This window comes from Bos javanicus, chromosome 26, assembly GCF_032452875.1.
Source record: "Bos javanicus breed banteng chromosome 26, ARS-OSU_banteng_1.0, whole genome shotgun sequence".
Classification (NCBI taxonomy): domain Eukaryota; kingdom Metazoa; phylum Chordata; class Mammalia; order Artiodactyla; family Bovidae; genus Bos; species Bos javanicus.
In genome coordinates this window covers 39,038,453-39,060,503 of record NC_083893.1, presented here as the reverse complement: position 1 = coordinate 39,060,503, position 22,051 = coordinate 39,038,453, and the positions used below count along the sequence as shown (strand labels likewise).

At 49.8% G+C, this 22,051-nt stretch overlaps 1 protein-coding gene across 5 annotated transcripts in view; it reads left to right on the top strand.

Annotated features, from left to right (window-relative positions):
- The window catches only part of RGS10 (regulator of G protein signaling 10), a 41,765-nt gene extending 27,642 nt beyond the window's left edge, over positions 1 to 14,123 (top strand). For 2 of the 5 annotated variants that reach the window (XM_061403633.1, XM_061403636.1), the window contains one exon: positions 13,668 to 14,123. In XM_061403633.1, the coding sequence (XP_061259617.1) occupies positions 13,668 to 13,814 (147 nt within the window). In that variant the 3' untranslated portion in view covers positions 13,815 to 14,123. The other 3 variants (XM_061403637.1, XM_061403634.1, XM_061403635.1) reach the window with 3 other exon arrangements.
- Positions 14,124 to 22,051: the final 7,928 nt, after the last annotated feature.

Here is a 22,051-nt window from a genome sequence, read left to right as displayed (position 1 = left end):
TACACTTTGGAAACCACTGGTCCACAGCATCAGTTGGCCTTTTTTTTTTTTTTAATTAGCTGGAGTGTGCACAAAGCCCAGAGCATGTCCCAGCATCCAGAAAGCTTCATCTGCTCAACATGAGATAGAAAACAAATAGGTAGAAATTACAAATATGAGAATTAACTTGAGAATGTTTTCCAGTTGATACAGTGGCAAATGCAAATTCCACATGAATTCGACCTCAAATTTGGGTGTCGAAGGGACTCTATAGTTAGCATGAGAGACTTGTTGAAGACCTCCTGGAGGTGGTGATGTTGAGCGGATGGGAGCGATGCCGTGGACGTGGGCTTGTGGAGGGAAAGGAAGGCAGGGTTAAAGGCGTGCTTGTGACTGGAGCCACACGGAGGTCTCCGCTTTACCCGGACCTCAGAATCATTTACAAGCTTCCTAGGGTACTGTGAAGGGATGCCAGGGTGAGACCCTGCAGGTGACCAGGGTGAGATGCCAGGGTGACACCCCTGTGTTCTAGGTGTTCTCCATAAAAACAATACCCACGCTTCAGGGGCGCCCTTCTGTGCCCTCTTGGCACATATCATCTCATTTAATCTCCAGTGAGGAGCTGAACTCCCATTTTGATGATGAGAAAAGCAAGGATCAGGGGGACTACGTGGTTTGTTAGCACAGAGTCCCACAGGTCTAGGACATGCCGGAGGCCGATGCACCAGCCTTTAAAGACTGTACTCTGCGGGCTTCCCTGGCAGTGCAGTGGTTAAGACTCTGCGCTTGCACTGCACGGGGCTCAGGTTCGATCCCTGGTCAGGAAAGTTACACACAGCGTGAGGTGGCCAAAGGGAAAAAAATAAGACTGTACTCTGGACTCACACAGCCCCTCACAGCTCCTCAAAGCCCCAGGAGCTGGAGCAGAGGGGTTACCATGTGAATACAGCCCTTTTCTGGGACTGCAGAAGCCAAGGTAACAGAAAGGAATGAGGTGGGCTGCTGTCACCTCGGTCTCCCAAAGACCCTGCTCTCCTGTGAGAGTTAGGCCTGCAACGCATCTCAAAAAGGAGCTGGGCTGCTGGGACCAGGGCACCCCCATTGGATTCAGACCTCGGGAGGTTTAGCTGGTGCAGAAAGGAGGAAATACAAGGGACTGAGGATGATGTTTTTAAGTGACAAAAATATTTTAATTTAGTTTTGGTTTTTGGCCACACCATGCAGCATGTGGGATCTTAGTTCCCTGTCCAGGGATTGAACCCATGCCCACCTCCAGTGGAAGCCTGGAGTCTTAGCCCCTGGACCACCAGGCAAGTCCCAAAAACATTTAAAAAATAATTTTTGTTAAAAAAAATCTTTCATCTGGCTAACTAGAAAAATTATATGTACTCAACAAAAGAAACTTGAGAAACCAAAATATAAAAATGAGAAAATTCGTAATTTTATACTTGGAGTGAATCACTAAGTAACATCTGATGTCTAGACTTTCCATCATTTTTTTCCTGTAAATATGCACGTGTACACACATCTAACAGATGTGGCATAATGCAGTTCAAACTACTTCCTGTAAAGAAAGTACTTTTATATCCTGTTGTTGAACGTCATTTACTTGAGAGGGAGAGAGAGGTGCTAACTGTCTTCCTTGGGCATAACTGGATGGAAGCAAGGTACTTGGAGGGGCTTCCCTAAATGGCTCAATGGTAAGGAATCCAGAGCTGTAGGAGATGTGGGCTCAATCCCTGGGTTGGGAAGATCCCCTGGAGGAGAAAATGGCAACGCGCTCCAGTATTGTTGCCTGGGAAATCCCACGGACAGAGGAGCTTGGTGGGCTACAGCCCAAAGGGTCACAAAGAGTGGGACATGACTGAGCAACCAAGCACAGCACAGGGTGCTTGGAATCTGAGTTGATTCCATAGTGAGGGCCTCTGGGTTCTGTTTCACTTCAGAAAACTCTGTCTCTCAGGGGCCTTGCTGCTGCTGCTGCTGCTGCTGCTGCTAAGTCGCTTCAGTCGTGTCCGACTCTGTGCGACCCCAGAGACGGCAGCCCACTAGGCTCCTCTGTCCCTGGGATTCTCCAGGCAAGAATACTGGAGTGGGTTGCCATTTCCTTCTCCAGTGCATGAAAGTGAAAAGTGAAAGTGAAGTTGCTCAGTCGTGCCCGACTCTTAGTGACCCCATGGACTGCAGCCTACCAGGCTCCTCTGTCCATGGGATTTTCCAGGCAAGAGTACTGGAGTGGGTTGCCATTGCCTTCTCCCAGGGGCCTTGCTGGTAACCGTAAAAATGCATGCTCAGCACAGTTTGTGGTTCTTTGCTCCTCAAGGCCCCCACAAGAGCCCTGTTTTCCTAAGGAGAGTGAAGCAGAGGAGAGCATGTTTGGAACCACAAGACTTCGGATAACTTAAAAACCTTCCTCAGCAGCTCTGACTTCATTCAGCCAGGCTCTTCTGTCCATGGAATTCTCCAGGCAAGAGAGTACTGGAGTGGGTTGCCATTTCCTTCTCCAGGGGATCTTCCTGACCCAGGGATCAAACCCAGGTCTCCTGCATTGCAGGCAGATTCTTTACCAACTGAACTACTAGGGAAGCCTTGATTTCATTCAGCACCACTTGGTTTTATGGCTGAGCTTTCTGAGTAGGCTGCCTTCAGTACTAGCTCACCAGGAAAGCTTTAGGGAACCTTAACCCCTCCCCATGCTGGACAGTGCCCCAAGCCCTGGAGGCTGTTATTAGGGTAGCATGGACTTTGGGGCACAGCTGATGCCTAGAATGATGGGAAAATCTTCCCTGAGCATCAGATGAGATGACTTGACATCCATGAATCTCATTTAAAGGAGAGCTTCTTGGGTCTTTGCTCAGGTCCTATTGATTCTTGGTTTACACACAGTTCTAACACATTTTGGTTTTTCAGCTCACAGCCTATTTGAAGTGCTGGTAGAGGCTGTGGAGTGAGGAGCTGCAAGAAGCAATGGCTAACAGCCAAGGAGGAGGCAGAAAAACAATACTAAAAACACAAAACCATAACACAGTGATTGGGAACCACCAAGCGTGGGGTACCACAGTCCCACACACCACACTGGGGGCATCCCAGTACTGCAGGATGGTGATGCAGTTAGTGATCCTAATGACCCTAAAATTTCAAGCAAAACTTATACTGTGGTCAGCATAGTTACTGTAGAGTGTGTTAGATGTTTTAATAAGAATTGCATACTTATTAAAATGATATCTTAAGAGAAGTGTGGAGGCTTAAAACTTTGTTATCTAGAAAATTTGTCATTGGAGAGATTGTTCTCTGATTTAATTTTCCTCTGCTGATGGGGCCCAGTTGTGTTGCCGAGCTCGCGCTGGTAAGGCCAGGAGAGGCAAGAGTAGTACTGGGAGCATCCTTGGGAACTTCCGCCTATAGTCAAAGGCTGTTGTTGGATAAAGTTAAGTTTCAGGAATCTGGAATGGGGAGGAGATGATCTTACAAAGAGTTGATTTCTTCAATGAATCGCAGTTCCCTGCAGTGACTTTTTAATCTTCAAAATTCCCCTGGGGGACTTCCCTGGTGGTGCAGTGGTTAAGACTTCACCTTCCAGAGCAAGGGGTGCAGGTTTGACCCCTGGTCAGGGAGCTAAGATCTCACATGCCTAGGGACCAAAAAAACAAAATATTAAAAAAAAAAACCACACACAAAAAAACCCAGAAGCAATATTGTAACAAGTTCAATAAAGACTTTAAAAATGGTCCACATTAAAAAAAAAAAAAAAGTTCCCCTGGGAGGTCTATTTTGGTTCTAGTTGTTTTGCTGGTGTGTGGAGTTGTTTTTTCTTTCATTCCTTTATGCTGTTAATATTGGTGGGGGGCCTACTATGTACCAGGGACTGTGCTTGGAACTGTGAGTGCAGTGAGGAAATCGGCATCTGACTAACCATGAGGATAGGAAATACAACAGGCAATGGGACTGAGAGTGACCGAGAGGGGTCTAGTGATCAGGGAGTACTCCTTGAAGATCCGAGTGGCAGAAGGGGGAGCCAGGTACGAAGCCCGGGGCAGGACCTTCCAGCAAGAGCCAGTGGCACATGCAAAGGCCCTGGGGCAGCAATCCACTGGGTGTGTTGGAAGAGGTCAGTGTGGCTGGAGGGGAAGGAGGAAGACAGAAGAAGCTAAGTTGGGAGGGACTGGCTGGGGTTAGGCCCTGAGGGAACCAGTTTAATTTCAATGGTGACTATGTGCCAGCTGGGCTCATAAGGTTTGGTCCTCTTGAAAGCCAGGGCCCTTGGCTCTGACCCCTGATGCCAGCTGCTTCCGTCCTTCATCTGGGTCGGGGGGCAGGGTTGGGCGGCAAGGGAATACAGATGACTCAGTGCAGAGCCATCTCTGCTACTAGAAAGTCAGTTGCGCACCCACAGTCTCCTGACCATGGCTCATCTCTGTACCCAATGGCCTGACTCCCTGCGGCCTCGCTCCCTACTCCCTGCCCATCACTTCCTGGACACCGACTCACACTCATGTCTTCATCACTGTATGTTAGGTTAGGCAGGAGGAGAAGTACAAGCTTATGATCCAGGACGGCCTCCATCCCGCCGCCCCCCAACTGGGTCCTGCTTCCTGGTGTGGCTTCTGTGGCCTCATCGGCAACTCAGGGCTCTCGGCAAATATGGCTGCCCCTCCAGGCTCCGCTGCAAGGCAGTCCACGAGCCTTCAAGGACCCGTGTTAAAAAGTCGCTCCCTGATGGCCACAACCTTGTGCCCTTAGACCCGACGTGTCTCTTTTCTTTGACATGAGCATTTAGCAGCTGCGAAACTTTGGGCAAGATGCTATCCTTCTCTGAGCTTCAGTTTCCTTGTTTGTGAAATGCGGATTATGATAAGGCAGTTGTGAGGATGAAATGCACTCGTGTCTGTGAAGTGCTAACCTAGTGCAGAGGCTGGCATGCAGTCCGTGAGTGTTAACTGCCTAAGTGTTAACTGTGCGTGTGTCCTTTAAATTGCCTTCAGCAGCAGTTCTTAACTGGGAGTGGTTTTGCCCCTCTGGGAATGGGCAGTGTCTGGAGACATTTTTGGTTGTCACAAGTGGAGTGGGTGTGCTCCTGGCACCTAATGGGTAGAAGCCAGGATGCTGTGAAACACTCTGCAGTGCACAGGGCAGACCCCCCCACCCCCCACCCCCGATGCAGATGTATCCGGTTCAAAATGTCAGTGGTGCTGAGGAGGAGAAAAGTATTGAAAGTATTAGTCGCTCAGTCATGACCGACTCTGTGCGACCCCATGGACTGTAGCCTGCCAGGCTCCTCTGTCCGTGGGATTCTCCAGACAAGAATACTGGAGTGGGTAGCCATTCCCTTCTCCAGAGGATCTTCCCAACCGAGGGATCAAATCTGTGTCTCCTGTATTTCAGGCAGATTCTTTACCATCTGAGCCACCAGAGAAGCAGCAATCCTGGCTTAGTGTGGCTTTCCGAAATGTAGTAGAATTCATGTGGCTTACCCTCACTGAGCCTCAGGACCCCCCCTTTTTTTTAAAAAAAGCACCAAATAATGTATATGGCAGTTTTCTACACTTTAGGGAGTCCTGGGAAAACACTCAGGCTGCACTTCTTCACAGTTAACACAGTGCCTCTGTGTGTGCATCTCGTCTGACTCTCAGGTGGTCCTGGGGAAGGTGGGACCTGGCACCTAGCTTATGGGAGAGTTCCCTAGAGGGGGAGGGGACCTGGCTAGCCCGAGCTCCCAGAGCTGGAAGAGGGGAAAAGGGGCAAGAACCCAGCGCTTCTCGTTCAGCTGGACTCTTGCTGCCCCACGCGGTTGCCCTGTGAGGCCCGAGCTCCGTGGGAAGCTGTGGTGTTTTTTCTCGCTGTTCTCTTTCTGGCCTCTGCCGCCTTCTTCCCTTCCTGGGGGCTGGTACAGTGGCATGGTCTTTGGCATTCAAAGACCAACCAACGCGCTTACCTTCTTCTCTTTTCTCCCCCTTGGCCTTCCTTGCTTAGTCGTCCTCTCCTGTACCTCCAGCCCTGGCTAATTCTAGAACATCCCCAGCAGTCACTGAGGCACTGAGAATCACCTACAACCTAAAGGGATCAAACTGGTCATAGCAGCCTAACATGCTTTTCTTTGTACGAGAAGTGATGGTGCCTGTCTGTGCTGGCCCTGACAGCTAGGCGTCCTGCTCGCCCACTTGGCTGGAGCACCAGGGAGGAAGGCCAGCAGAGGAACCCACTAAGTCCCCACTAGCCACGAGCATATCCTGTCACTGGCTCGCCCAGGATTCTGGGCAAGTCAATTTTGTTTTTGGCTGCACCCCACATGGCATGTGGAATCCTAGTTCCCTGACCAGGAATCAAACCCATGCCCCCTGTAGTGGAAGCTTCGAGTCTTAACCACTGGAGCACCAGGGAAGTCCCCTGGACAAGTTAATTTTTTGTTATTTTTAATTGCAAAAAAAAAAAAAGCAAGAGCTGACTCATTGGAAAAGACCCTGATGCTGGGAAAGATTGAAGGCAAGAGGAGAAGAGGGTGACAGAGGATGAGATGGTTGGATGGTATCATCGACTCAATGGACGTGAGTTTGAGAAAACTCAGGGAGATGGTAAAGGACAGAGAAGCCTGGCGTGCTGCAGTCCATGAGGTCACAAAGAGCTGGACATGACTGAGCGACTGAACAACAATTGTAAAATTACTATGTGCGTTGTTAAGATTAAGAGGAGAAAGTGACACCATCCAGAAGATGACATGAAAGGCTAAACTCCCCCAGTTCCTGCCTCTTCATTCTCACTTTCTGCCTCATGTTGTGTATCCCTCCAGACCCTGAATGTTTGAAAATGGAGCACTTTGAAATCTGCTCAGTGACTTGAGGTTGTGGCAGATGAAAGACTTAGAACAGGATTCTGCTCCACAAGTCTCTGGCACCCGTTTACACACCTGTCTTGCTCTGAAGCTTCTGGGTTGAATTCCACAGTGTAGAGTGATGGGTTCCCTAGGACAAGGAGATTGGAGAAGAAGGAAGGTCCTTGCTCATGGGAACATGAAAGAGAAGGCTGCAGGTGTGAGGGGGCAGGGGTGCTCTTTCTCCTTCCACAAATCGTAGGAACCCCAATGCCTACACTTACGGCAGATTTTGAGGCTTTCCAGGAGGCCCTCAGGCTTCAGGGTTGATGCATGCTAAGTCTGGTCTGGGGAGAACAGAGTGGAGGCAGGTTTTTTCCACTGAAAAGGAAGTCCTCAACCTCTGATGTTTAAAAAAAAAAAAGAAAGACTTGAGTGAGATGTCAGTGCCCCCAGCCACATGAGTGAGATGTCAGTGCTCCCAGCCACATGAGTGAGATGTCAGTGCTCCCAGCCACATCCTCGACAGAGAAAGGAACCAAGCACCAGACCTCTTCATCTTTTTTTTTTTTTTTTTTAGCAGTGTCGTTTCTTTGAATTTCCCCAGACCCCAAGAAGTAAGAATCGCTTCCTTTGTCGACCTCAGTAAGAAGGTCTGGAGCAGCTGGTAGTCTGCGATGGTGGCTGGAGCAGGGGTTCCTGGGCGCCTCGGTCTTGGTGCCAGCTGACCTTTGCTCCCAAAGATCAAGCCCAGTCCAGAACATGGCATGTTCCAACGGGCACAGCCAGAAAGAGCAGTTTGTGGGTTTCCACTCAAATGCAGGGAGCGTTGGATCCTGGCATTTGCCACAGCCCTTTGGCTTCTGAGGGTGGGGCAGGAAGGACAGCATTTGAAATATCTTTTTTTTTTTTTAACAACTTTAAAATAGTGTTTAAGGGAAGAAGCGGGGGGCGGGGGGGGAGGGGTACCAGTATAGCTCTGAATTCTCTCCATGGTGGCGAAAGCCAAGGATAAAACACCTTCACCCCACGCAGAAGGTGTCCTTTCAGCTTTGGATTTGAGGATTAGGGACTTCAGGAACAAGAGGATGGCCACCTCCTCCCTACCCCAGCCCCCGAGGCCCTGTGAGGGCCTGGGGCAGGGGCCACTGTCTCCATCCATGTTCGGCCTCTCTCTGGAGTTCTGACGTCCCCCGGGAACGTGGTCCACCTCTAAGGGGGCCCGTTCCAGAAGCAGGAGCGACATCCAGGTGACGGAACCTTCTCTGTGGCCTTCCCCGGGGCTTTGGGACTGGGGCCGACCTGAGCTTTGTCTCCTCTCCCGCTCTCCGCCAGCTGCCCTCGGCCTCCTCTCCCATCCCCCCTTCACCAGAGGGGAAGGTGGTCTTTGACCCAGCGGTGGGGGTGTCCCCAGCTGTGCCCCTGCCCCAGGAGCCTCCACAGCACCCAGCTGATCCTTGCATGAGGGCTGGCTCTCTCCACACGTTGCATCTATTTGCGTCATGTGAAAGTTTGTCTGTAGTCTATGTGTGCAATTACATTCTAGAACTGCAATTTGTGGACACTTGTGTACTTTTGCAATCATTTTTACATAAAAACTAAATCAAATGCTTGTAGCAAATATGAAATCCCATTAATAAAACTTTCTGTTGCAGGAAAGGTTTCATGTTTTTTCCTCTTGGTACCCAGTTGAAATTACATTGGTGGAAGGCTTTGCACTGTATGTGTTTAGTTTAGGTCTTTAATGTCCTTGTGTTTTTTGTTTTTTTGGGGGGGGACCATGTCGCATGGCATGCGGGGTCTCAGCTCCCCAACAGACCAGGGATGGAACTCATGCCCCTTGCAGTGGAAATGCAGAGTCCAAACCACTGGACTGCCGTCTTGTCTTCTAAGATGGGTTAGAAGATTTATTAGGCTTCCAGTGTACTTGATCGAGACAGGGATGAAGCTTCCATGGATGGGCCCTCAAAGCTGGTTAAGCGTCTCATTCTCTACACGACTGAGTGTGTGTCCATGAGGGAATCCTTTCCAGAGCAGCAGACAAAACAGTCTCAAATCACAGCCCCTCATGGATATTTTCCGTTACTGAAAGGCAAATCCTAATTAGTTGCGCTGTCTGGGGTCTGGGGAGGGTGGGGTGCCTTGCTGTGTATCAACCTTGAGTTGGGGGCCCTCGCAGCAGGAAGCCTCCCTTCTTGATTTTCACTTGAGTCTCACATCTGGCAGACTAAGGGTTGGATCCCAAGGCCAAGACACTAAGCGATTTACAGTCCTGGTATGTAGCTCCCAGATGTGGGGCTGCTGAAATCTGAAACCTGGGCAGACACAGCTGTGTTGGCAAAAAAAAAAAAAAAAGGTACAAATGCAACTTTGCTGCCAACTTGGGTTTTCTGCTTGGTCGGCTGCCTGTCTCCCCCAAAGGCTGTCTGCGTTAGAGCTCTGCTCCCTTGGTCTATGGTCCATTGCCCACAGTCCCAGCCCACCTGGGTCTCTACCTTCTTCTTTTGCTTCCCTGCAGACAACTCGAGGTGCATGGTCAGGCTGATGACCACAGTCCAGCCCTGGTGAGTCCAGTTCTCCCATCAGAGAGTCCTGGTTTTGTGGAGCCTTCTGGAACCCCTAAGGGCCATCTCATTTTCTGCGCTCAAGCAGGAGTGAGGTGAAGTCAATAATTTACCTGTGTTCATTTCCAAGAGCTGTCGTAACAGATGATTGCAAACTAAGTGGCTTAAGAAAATAGGTGTTTTTTTTTTCTCTCTCTCACAGCTCAGGAGGCCAGAAGTCTGAAACCTGAGTGTCAGGCAGGGCCATGGTCCCTCTGAAAGTTGGAGGGGAGATTGTATTCTTATCTCTTCCAGCTCCTGGTGGCTCCTGGCAATCCTTGGTGTCCCTGGCTTATAGCTGCATCCCTCCAGCCTCTGTCTTCGCATGGGCTTCTTCTGGTTGTATGTCTCTCTGTGTGCTCTTTTTTTCTTATAAGGACATCACTCCTTGGATTTTTAGTGAAGTGAAAAGTTGCTCAATTGTGTCTGACTCTTTGCTACCTCATGGACTATAGCCCGCCAGGCTCCTCTGTCCATGGGATTCTCCAGGCAAGGATACTGGAGTGGGTTCCCATGCCCTCCTCCAGGGATCTTCCTGATCTAGGGATTGAACCCAGGTCTCTTGTACTGGAGGCAAATGCTTTACTGTCTGAGCCACAGAGAAAGCTCCCTTGGATTTAGGGCCCACCCTAAACCAGGATGACGTCATCCTGAGATCCTCAGCTAACCCCGTTCCACATTCTGAGGTTCCAGGTGGATGTCAATTTGGGGGACACACTGTTCAACCTCCTCTACTGACCTTTGGGGACGTTTATTTCCCACTTAAATACACAAGCTAACACATTAGAGAATGTACTTGGGGTCATTGTTTTCAGTTTTAGTGAACTTTAAACATTCGGTGTTCAGTCACTTGACACTCATGTTCATTTTTCCGTGTTAAACTCTTCTCACAATCTCTGTTTTTAGTGACCACCTCTCACTCTGCCATGTGAGTGGTGGGATGGCCCGAAGGTAGGCGTGTGGGCTTGAGAGCTGGACGGCCAGTGTTTGCATCCTGCCGGCCTCTTTTGCTCACTGTCACAGGCTGAATTGTGTCCCCCCCTCAAATTCAGATGTCAGACTCCTACGCTCCAGGACCTCAGAGTGTGACTAGTTGGAGATGGGGGTCTTCAAAGAGGTGATTAAATGGGGTCCTTGGGGTGGGTCCTAATTCAATCTGACCAGTGTCCTTATAAGGAGAGGAGATTAGGACATAAACACACACAGAGGAGAGACCAGATGAAGACACTGGGGAAGATGGCCACCTACAAGCCAAGGACAGAGTCCTCGGGAGAAACCAGCCCTGCAATCACCTTGATCTTGGACCTCCAGCCTTCAGAGCCCCGGGAAAGGAAATTTCTGCTTTTCAAGTCCCCAGTTGTTGGTACTTGTCATGGCAGCTGAGCGGGCAATATACCAGCCACTGGGGCAAAGCAACAAACCTCCTGGGCTCGGTTCTTTCCCTTGTGTGTGTGGGGTCCTCGGGGGTTCAATGGAGATCAGAGAGCATGCCCCAGGCACTGCCTGGCATGTGGTTTGAAGGCGCTTTTACTGGGATTGGTGCACCTTGAATTGTTTCACCAGCCCTTCTGTTGTTGCTCAGTGGATGGGCCCCGTTTATTCACTGGGTGAACCTCCATTATGACCATGTGCCCTGTGATGAAGGCTGCTGTGGTCAGCAGCGGGGTACCTGGTCTTTGGTCACTTTCTTGAAAGAGATTTTTAGGACATTCTCTAAGTCATCATTGCTGAGTACCCTTGAAGGGCCCTGGGTTAAAGCTGCCTATTGCCATGAACTCCAAGGCCAGTGCCCAGGAGACCTTTTGCTGGTGGCAGTGAAGACCCCGCCAGAGATCCCAGGCAGTTCCTATCCCCAGAAAATGAGGCCCTTGGGAGCCACATCCCTTTCCTTCTTCAGATCTGTCCCAGTCTGATGCCTCCAGCTGCTACTGGGTGACTCAGTTTCACCAGGAGGCAGGTGAGGGCTCCTGAAGAGGGAAACCCCAGCTCGAGGGCCTCCACGGGCACCTCACACCCGCCCACGGCAGGGAGTGGTCCTTGTGCTCTTGTTAAATAGTTTGTAGCCCCCTCCCCCTGAGCTTGCTGGCTCCAACTGTGCGGAAGGGAGAGCCAAGCATCTCCGGGAGGTTGAGCCCCCCTGCTGGAACCACCTCCCCTCCCCCCTCCCCCTCCACCTCGGGCCAAGCGCCTCCAGCCCCGGCCTTTCTTCTTCTTTTCTCGAAGAGCCGCAGCAGGCAAACAGGATGCACCACTCCCACACGCAGAGACTCAGACGAGACACTTGGGTCGAACCGCATCCTGCTGGTGGTGCTGGGTCCCATCTGCTGCGGGCCTGGTTGGAGGAGGGGGTGGGGGCTTGGTTCCTGGGTCGGGGACACTCACGAGCCTGGTTTCATTAGTCAGACTTCAAACATCATTTCAAACGGTGAACTGGATGGACATCTCAAAGTCCCCTGTGGGGGTTCTTGTGCCTGGAAGGGCTGAATAATGCAGGTGGTGATGAGGGATGGTAACACACCCACACGGCATGCTACTGGCATTTCACATCTCCTGCCTCACCCCTGCCTATGATTTTTGGATTTTCTGGGAGGTTTTGGGCTTTAATGAATACTTTCTCCGAACCTTATCGAAGCAGTCTAAGATGATAAGATTGCTACAAAATAGAGGCCCACTCTGGAGAGGCGCAAGGTAGGGGTCTTTGGAGGTGTGCTCCTTGTGAGCAGGTGGCCCAGACTGGAAGGGCACTCACAGAAGGGCAAACAGCAGTTCAAGAGTTTTAGGAAAACCCAAACCCCGGCTGAGAGCAAAACGATGCAGGTGGTCCTCCCGTGATTGGAGCCATCTTGGGAAAACGAAGGTGTCAAGCCCAAGTTCCAGTTCTCCCAGCCCCAAGCCAGGTGTTCCGAGTCCGTGGACACCGTCAGGCGTTTCATTTGCAAAGCAGTTCATGTGCCTGTGGTGAGAGGGCGGATTTAAACGATGTTTTACCACCCACTTGGTGACCCCGCCTGGCAGCGAGCGTCTTTCTAGACGCCCCTGGAACTTTCTGTTTGTCGAGCCCATGGTGGTGCCGTCAGTGAAGGTGCCAGGTTGCGTGGTGTGAATTTTCAGTCTGCGCAATGTCCTGAGAGTCCAGTGGGAAGGTCTGAGATGGAGAGAAACTTCTCAAAATAAGAGACTGTCCCTCGACAGCCAGAAAGTGCTTCCTTTTGTTCCCCCTGTTCCCACCCCTTGGCAGGGCAAGGGAGGACTGCAGCAAAGCATGGGGAGGCGCCGGGGGAGGAGGATGTTGGGAACCGGGACTCTGGCTGAGAAGGGGGGGAACTCTTCGTGAACTTGGGGTGCAGCAGGCGGCAGTCCTCTAATCCGTCGGGGGTCCTCCCCTCGCAGCTGGCGAGTGTGCATTAGAATGACTGCTTTCCCAGAGAGGCGCTTCTGGGCCTGTGTGAGCGAGCAGGTGTCTGCGTCCTGCAGCTGACTGCTATTTTCTTTAATTAGGGCCTGTTCCCAAAGCCCCTCCTGCCTGAGCTTGTCATTCCACTTCTCTGCCCCGCACTGAATAAGCCCCATTTTGTTTCTTGGTGTAATAATAGGTTTGTGTAAGACCTTGGTTGCCAGACTTCCGGGGGGTCTAAATATTAGCATTGTCTGATATGATAGTGGCCTTTATTTCATCGTCTCTACAGATATGGCTTCTCTTCTGCTACCTCAAGGTCCCGGAGACCCACACCCCTGTAATATCTAACCCGAATACAGTGGTAATTCTATTTTTTTTTTAAAGTGGTGATTCTTAAGTACCTCTTGATCCAAGGGTATGCATCAATGTTGTGTGAATCTAGACTTCTGTGAAAAATATAGGTTTGCTTGTGCTCTTTAAGCTCTTATATTCCATTAAGATAATTTCATAATGACCCTAAACATCCAGGAAATCTGCCTGGTCTACCACAAGACTTACTTTAGCTTTCCTTGGGTGTTTGGCACACATATGCGTTCCTTGGCACATGATCGTGCTCATGTTCAGTCGCTCATTTATGGCCAACTCTTTGTCACCCCTTGGACTGTAGCCCCTACAGGCTCCTCTGTCTGTAGAATTTTCCAGGCAAGAATACTGGAGTGGGTTGCCATTTCCTCCTTCAGGGGATCTCCCCGACCCAGAGATCGAACCCTTGTCTCCTGCATTGGCAGGAGGGTTCTTTGCCACTGTGCCACCTGGAAAGCCCCAGCACATGATAGGTATTTAATAAAAATTAAATGATTTATAATTTTCCTTTCCCCCTTAGATCTTCAACCTCATGAAGTATGACAGTTACAGCCGCTTCTTAAAGTCTGACTTGTTCTTAAAACACAAGCGGACCGAGGAAGAGGACGAAGAGTCACCAGATGCCCAGACTGCAGCTAAAAGAGCTTCGAGAATTTATAACACATGAGCCCTCCAGGCACCGGAAGGACTGGCAGCTTTCAGAATTGAAGGAACTCACTCTCAGGACCATGCAGGGTGCATAATGGCTTTGTTACCTGCAAGGACTGAAATGTACAAAAACCCTTCCATGGGATCTGTGTATTTTATTATCTGCTTGACCAGTAAGTTTTGCATGATGGCTAATCTTAGATAAAAAGACAAATAGCTTTGAAGTTTTAGTTCTGTCTCACACACAAAAATGAAATAGTCCTTATACACTGGACATCTTGAGTATTTTACAGCTTGATTAAAGTTCATGTGAGGCCTCCAGGTGAAACTTACAGCCACATCTTCCCTTTGACGTCTTCACCTTCCCTCCGTGGGTGGGTCGCTCGGGTCCACGGATTCACCTGGTGAATCAGCTCGAGAATGAGTTGATCTAGCATGCTCAGGCCACTGGGGGCTTGTCTGTCAGATGCCGCTTGGGTTAAATACTTCTAGAGAATAAGTTCAGTGTTAGGAAAAGAAAATTCATTGCAGCCTCTAAAGATTCAGGTAGTTGCGTGTGAGTATCATCAGAGGGCTCTTATTTCTGAGGTTTGGGTTTGTCCTGGTTTTGCCCACAATCTGTGATGTTTCATGTAACACAGATAAATAGTTCATTTTGACAGAAACAAGATCCCAACCAGGAAGAAAGAAAACCGGGAGATTGTTCAGGGTCCCCATGGCGATGCAAGGTGGTGCTGAATGGGATGGTGGTACCCAGCCCCTGCTGATGATGGAGGGTGGGGGATGTTCGCTCCTCTCACAGCCCATCTGGTGAAACCGTTTTTTCTTAGTGCCTACCCTTCGCTAGACTTCTTAACTCTGGGCTTGAGACTTCAACCAGAGGATGGAAATGCTCTTTGGAAGCCCCCTCTTGGGCTGGAGGCTGTGAGTGAAGCCCGATGGTCCCAGGCAGTCCTAGCTAGCCCAAGTTCCCCTCCAGCAGAGCCCAAGGTCAGGCACGGTTCCCTTCTGCTCACTGTTCCTGCCATCTGCTGCTGCCAGACCTTCTCCAGCATGTTTGCCAAACCTTAAACTTCTGTTTGTACAAACAAAGCAACTAGACTCTTACTTGAGAGCCTTCCAACTCAGACATTCCATTTGCAAAACTCCCTGCTGTTGAGTACAACTCTATGATTTATCAATCAAACCAGGACACTTGAGAGAGAAGGGCATTGAGTTAAATCATCACGCTGGGATAACAGGGCATCAGCTGGTTCTGTTCTGGGTGAAACCCATTTGCATAGTCGCCTTGCTGACCCCCCTCTCCTGGCATGACCACTTGGGCAGTCCCCCAGATTCTCATTGTCCCTTCACTGTGGTCAAATGCCCCCTGTCTTTCCTTTTTGGGTCTTAGGGAGCCATTGACTGCTTCCAACCGAACCACACAGCTGAAGCTCATCAGAAACAGTAAATACTTGATCTCTGCCCCGCCCCCCACCCCCAGCTCCCAACAGGGGGTTAACTGCCTCCCCTAGGTCATCCCAGACAGGTTTTCTCTCTGCCTGGAATGAGATGGTCATCCTGAGAATGACACCCAAGGGCCCTGTCATCTGGAAAATTCAGTCCATCTTCAAGCAGAACAGACTGATGTACTTTTAAGAGTAAGGAATAAAAGAAAAAAGAAATAGGTTCTCTAGCTCAACTTACAGTTTAATAGCCAAAAACGTGCAGAGATACAGACCGCCCCCCCAACCCCGGCCCTGCACCGTCACAGACAGGATAATTTCAAGACCCCATGGAGCTGAGTGAGTGGCTTGTGTGCTATTGCCTCAGTTGCGTCTGACTCTTTGTGACACCATGGACTGTAGCCCATGGCTTCTCTATTCATGGACTTTCCCTGGCAAGAATACTGGAGTGAGTTGCCATTTCCTCCTCCAGGGGATCTTCCCGACCCAGGGATCAAACCCATGTCTCCTGCATTGCAGGCAAACTCTTTACCCACTGAGCCACCTGGGAAACCCTGATCCTCCTATTTGAGAGCCTGTTCCGGGCGGGTCCCAGAGACTGCAGATGGCTGGGAACCCTCTTTCCGGCTTTCACAATTTTACCCCTGGGTTCAGAGACCCTTTGAGGTGGTGATCTCTTCAGAAACACATAAAGGAAACAGCTAGAGTTAGCCGGAAGGCTGTCTGCCAAGAGAAGAGCTTCTTAAGAGCTGGTTGAAAAGCTCCCCAGTGGGAGGGGGAGCCGCTTACGTTTAACCACAGCTTACTCCCACCAGCATGTACTCACACCACCTCCCCCGGCTTGCTCCCGCCTGGCTGCCTACATCCCTTCCAAGTGCAAAACCAGGCGGGTACAGAATGCAGCTTCCTGGATCTGTTGCAACAGTGAGATGGAAGTGTAGGGCATGTGTATCCCCAGATGATGCTTCCACACTCAGCTTTTCACTTTCCCCCATCCATTTATTGATTAGTACCTTAATTGCATCTGGGGCCTCCCTGGTGGCTCAGTGGTAAAAAAAAAATATCCTCCTACTGAGGCAGGAGACACAGGTTCGATCTCTGATCTAGGAAGATCCCACATGCTGTGGAGCAACTAAGCCCGTGAGCCACAACTATTGAGTTTGTGCTCCAGAGCCCAAGAGCCTCAGCTACGGAAGCCTAGGCACCCTGGAGCCCATGCTGCACAATAGGAGAAGGCACTGCAATGAGAAATCTGTGCTCCACAGCTAGAGAGTAGCCCCCACTTGTCACAACTGGAGAAAAGCCAGCTCAGCAACAAAGACCCAGCAGCCAAAAATAAATAAGTAAATACAATTATTTTAAAAGAATAAATAGTGTCTTCTACGGGGTAGAGATTGTGTCTGGTGGTTGTTGTTGAGTCGCTAAGCCGTATCTGACTCATTGTGACACCGTGGACTGCAGCATGCTAGGCTTCCCTGTCTTTCACTATCTCTCGGAGTTTGCTCAGACTCACGTCCAACTCATGTCCACTGTGTTGGGTGCCCAGATTCAATGGGGGCCGCGTAGCTGCCATGATGATTCAAGCTCCAGTGGGGTTCACAGGTGTGTTAAAATGTAGGTGTTATTATTATTCAGGTATGGTTAGCCCAGGATATCAGGAGATGCCTATCATTGATAGGAGAGTCTGTTACAGTTTTTAAGAGAAGGGAGCAGGTCCCGCCATGCAGGGCTGATGGGAAATCACCAGGGTGGGTCAGGAGGTGGAGAGAGTGAGGGGGAAATGTTGGCAAAATCCTTTATTGTGGTATTCTTGGAAAGGGCGGGGCAAAGAGTAGGACTGGCCAGCTTGGATCGTTTCTGTGGGCTCTGGGGCTGTCCCTAATGGTCTGGTGTCTGGGCTGAATGACTAGGGCAGGTGGCTCAGAGTGCAAGCACCCCATAAAGAAGGGTCTAGGGTGCAAGCTCTGGGTTGCTCAGTTGTTTTCTATCTCTAGGAATTGGCTGGTGCTGTGACGAGCAGTGGCTCCAGGGCCAGCCAGGACCCGAGGTCAAAGTTCAGCCACTCAGTTGGTTCCAACTCTTTGCAACCCCATGGACTGCAGCACGCCAGGCCTCCCTGTCCATCAGCAATTCCCAGAGTTTACTCATACTCATGTCTATTGAGGTGGTGATGCTATCCAACCACCTCATCCTCTGTCGTCCCCTTCTCCCGCCTTTAATCTTTCCCAGCATCGGAGTCTTTTCCAGTGAGTAAGTTCTTCGTATCAGGTAGCCAAAGGATTGGAGTTTTAGCTTCAGCATCAGTCCTTCCAATGAATATTCAGGACTGATTTCCTTTAGGATATACTGGTTGAATCTCCTTGCTGTCCAAGGGACTCTCAAAGAGGTCAAAGCATCAGAATAAAACATATATTTAAATCAACAGGCTGCAGGGTCTCAAAACATAGATGCTGTGTTTGACCCGGCCTGTGTTTTAAAGCTGTCCAAGCAATTGCCTTGGGCAGAGCACCAGTGGGATCTCCGATTGGCCGCAGGCCCCATCATGTCCTATTGCCTTAAGGCCAGTCACGTTCTATGTTATCTGCTGGCTCCAGAGTCTGTGCCCTGATTGCCATCTCCTGTGTGCAGATCAGCACAGCCTTGGTGACATTTTCCTTTGTGACACTTCGGTCATTAACGATAACTCCCGATCCACCCTGCTGACCCGCCCAGAGTCTGCCGTGGTCCACACTCCTGCAGCATCTTGCCTTCACATGCACAGAACTGCCCTCTAAAGCAAGGCAGGGGTCACCTCACACTCGAAGAACACCTTTCCAAGTGTTTCTTTCCCACTGCCTCATCTGAAAAACCTTAAAAAGTAGAATAGCAATTTCTCCCATTTTAGAGACGAGAAAACGAAAACAAAGGACACGACTGACACAGGTTGGTGAGTGCTAGGGTCTGCGCTGGAACCAAACCTTCCATCTCCTGATCCTAGCCCCCTTTTTGGGTCCATCCTCTGCCTGGACAGGACCCTAGGGGAGCCCAGGGCTGCGGTGAATACTGGCAATTAGTAAAGATGGTCACTTATACAGCAGATACTTAAAGAGCAACTACTACCTTCTCCTGGGCTTCCCTGATAGCTCAGTTTGGTAAACAATGTGCCTGCAATGCAGGAAACCCTGGTTTGATTCCTGAGTCAGGAAGATCTGCTGGACAAGGGATAGGCTACCCACTCCAGTATTCTTGGGTTTCCCTTGTGGCTCAGCTGGTAAAGAATCTGCCTGCAATGCGGGAGACCTGGGTTCGATCCCTGGGTTGGGAAGATCTCCTGAAGAAGGGAAAGGCTACCCATTCCAGTATTCTGGCCTGGAGAATTCCATGGCTGTATAGTCCATGGGGTCACAAAGAGTCGGACACGACTGAGAGACTTTCACTCACTACCTTCTCCTAGCTATAGGAATGGAGGAGGATTAAAGGATAAGGCATCAACTCTGCCTCTAAGGGACCAGCTTATCAGGAGATGATAAGGGGTCACTACCAAACACTCTGCTACAAGAAAATAAGTGACCAGCTCCTGGGAGAGAGACTGATGGGTCAAGACTGGCTGGTTGTGTTCATCTCTTAGGTTTACATGCTCAGTTGTTTTGTTTTCCCCTCCCTAAATATCGGAGTGTTAATTAAGCTTCATGTCAACATTGGTGGTGAAGTGATTTGAGAAACATGAGAATGAGTACTCTGGTTTTTATCAGGATAAGCTTTTTATTTTTTTAAGATTTTTAAAATATGGGCCATTTAAAAAAAGTCTTTATGGAATTAGCCACAATATTGCCCCTGCACCATGCTTTGGGCTTTTGGCTTCAAGGCATATGGGGTCCCACACCAGGGATAGAAGCCACACCCCCCACATTGGAAGGCAAAGTCCCAGTCACTAGACTGCCAGGGAAGTCCTGGGGATAAGAGTTTTTAAAATGAATATGTATTTAAAAATTTATTTATTTATTTTTAATTGAAGGATAATTACAGTATTGTATTGGTTTCTGCCATACATTTACATGAATCATCCATAGGTATACATATGTCCCCTCCCTCTTGAGTCTCCCTCCCACCCAACCCCATCCTACCCCTCTAGGTTGTCACAGAGCCAGGGATAAGCTTTTTAAATTCCAGTCTCCGGTGAACTCCAGAGAAGGAAGGCTTAGTTAACTAAGTTTTCCATCGTGTGTGTGTGCATGCTCAGTTGCTCCGTCGTGTCCGACTCCTTGCGACCCCTTGGACTATGATTTTATTAATATGTCCTTGCATGTGCTAGAGTTGGGAGTTGATGAATTGGTACCCAACTCCTAGGTCCTCGCTCTGAATCCGTGAGCACACTTTGTTTATACGCTCTGCAAATACTCGGCAAGCGCGGTCATGACTCACATTCTGTCACTATTTACTTTCATTTTGGCTGTGGATGTTCTAGAACTCGCATCTATTTAAGTGCTAAACGGTCGTGCTGCACCGTTAGCTTCCGAGGTTTTAAAGCTGTGCTTCTTCTCTGGGTCAGCAGCCTACACTGTGGCAGGGCTGATGCCCCGGGCCTGGGAGGGGAGAAACCTCACACCCAGAGGAGGCAGGGGAGGACTGCTGAAATGGCCCCTAATGGCTTTCCTGGCATTCCCACAGGAAGTGCAAGCTTTGTGAGTCCAAAGTTGCTCAAGCAGAAACCTGACGGTCTCTCTGCTTGGAACTCTGAGTGGGGGTCTTGCAGGTCGTACCTTCTTTGGGTGCTTGCAGGGTACTCCCAGGGCTGTATCCATTGCAGAAAGTGGGGACCTTTTCTGAACTCCCACAAAGACACTAGGCTGGGGCACCTGGATGTGGCCTGATGGTCTCCCCTTTTCTGTACTTCTATGTCTGATCCATCAGCAACCCTCTAGCACCTTCTCCCGAATCTAGCTTGAATGTGTCCACCCTTCCTGTCTCCGCGGCCCCAGGTCCTGACCAAGCTGCGTCCCTCATCTCTTGCCTGATGGAGTCTCCTCGCTGGTCAGTCCTCCTCACTCCACATCCGCTCCCCACCTTCTTCCAGCATCCACCTTTTAAAAGCACAACCCTGACCCCATTGCTCATAAACCCCTTCTGGGCCTTTCTTTGCTCTCCAGTGTTCAGATCATGACCATGGCCTCCTGACTGCAAAGGCAGGAGAGCTGAGCCCAGCCCCCCTCCCCTGCCAGCATACCTCTCCGGCTCATTTGAGTAGAGCTCAGATGTGAGCAGGGCACAGATGCTGCTTTCTGCAGCCTCTGTTCAGGCTGCCCCTCCTGACCATGGCTCCTTCCTGTCTCAGGCCAGATGTCAGCTCCTGGGAGAGGTCTTTCCTGAGGACCCCACGAAGCAGCCCCCTGTCCTTATGCCCCCTTTCCAGTGCCCCCAGAGCCCAGGCACAAGGCTATTTCTCTGTTACCTGTTTATGATCCCTCTCCCCAAGGACAGGGAAGGGGTGTGTTTCACTGAGTTCCCGGAGGTGAGCCTACTGCCTGGCCCCGAGCAGCCACATGGCAGTCCCTCCATCAGTGTTCCTTGAGTGAGCAAAGGAATGTCAAGTGGATCGGGGTCTCAGATTTTGGTTGATCTCATTCACAGCCTGGCACCTCAGTCTCTTCCCTTGGTAATTAATGGTCAACACTTGTGACTGCAGTTGGTAATGGTCAACCCTTGGGATTGCAGAATGGGGAGGCCCACCACTTCCTGAGCACCTCCCATGTGCCTGGCATTGTGCAAGGCGCACTGCGGATGGCATCAAACTTGGGCAGTGGGCGTGGCTTCCACTGTATCAAAGGGGGCTGACCTTCGGAGGCATCGAATCTGCACCAGGTCACCGTGGCTCACGGTTGGTGTTGCCAGGATTGGAAGTCAGGTCTTTTAGACTCCTCTCTCCACCCTACCATCTTTTCTGCACACCAGGCTGGCCCAGATTTCAGCTCAGACAAGTCTTTGGCCATTACAGCTAAAAGAAACCCAGCCAGTCTCGACCCATTCTTCCTTTTCTTTCACAGGACATGGAGAGGGCATCTCACCCCAGCCAGGGAGTCACAGTCAAATGCTCCTTTAAAAAGTCTGGTCTGGCAGCAACCAAGACCCATCACAACCAAAAATAAGCAAGTAATTAAAAAGGCAAAAATAAGTCTGGTTTGGTGTTTACAGCCAGTTTGGGGTTTTTATTCCCCTTTAGTGATATATCATGACCATCTTTCCATGCCAGTAAACATAATTATACACCATCAAAAAAAAAAAAAAAGTCCAGCTTCAAGATTATCTAGGAAAGATAAATGTTCCCCTTGCACTAATTCCAGCACAGTTTATATGCTATTTTGCAACACGGGCAAACTGTTTTCTTCTTATTTAAGCATTTAAACTCTGTTTTTTAAACTGTTATGGCATACAGATCGCCAAAGAGTAACAGATGTCTATTTGATAGAGATGTTCCCAGGAAAGGAATCTGCTGTTTCTTGGTCTCCAGAGGAAGGATGTCTTTGCAAGTATGTGACTTTTGGTCCACATGTCGCCTCTCTTACCCTTGTTAAGAAGAATCAAGGAGAATTATAGTGCCACTGGCTGCCTTGTAAATATCTGTATTGAGACCCTGGTCACCCAGGAGGGCTGTCCTTTCCCCTTCTGGAGGGAGTTTTATCTCAACTTTGTTAGGTGGTTACCTTAACCATGGCCCATCTGGAGATGTGAAAACGTGGGTCCACTTTCACCAAATTGGCAGCTTTCCCCTGAATCTTAGCAGTGGAAGAATCTCAATTATCTTTTTAAATAATTTTTTTTAACTTATTTATTTTTG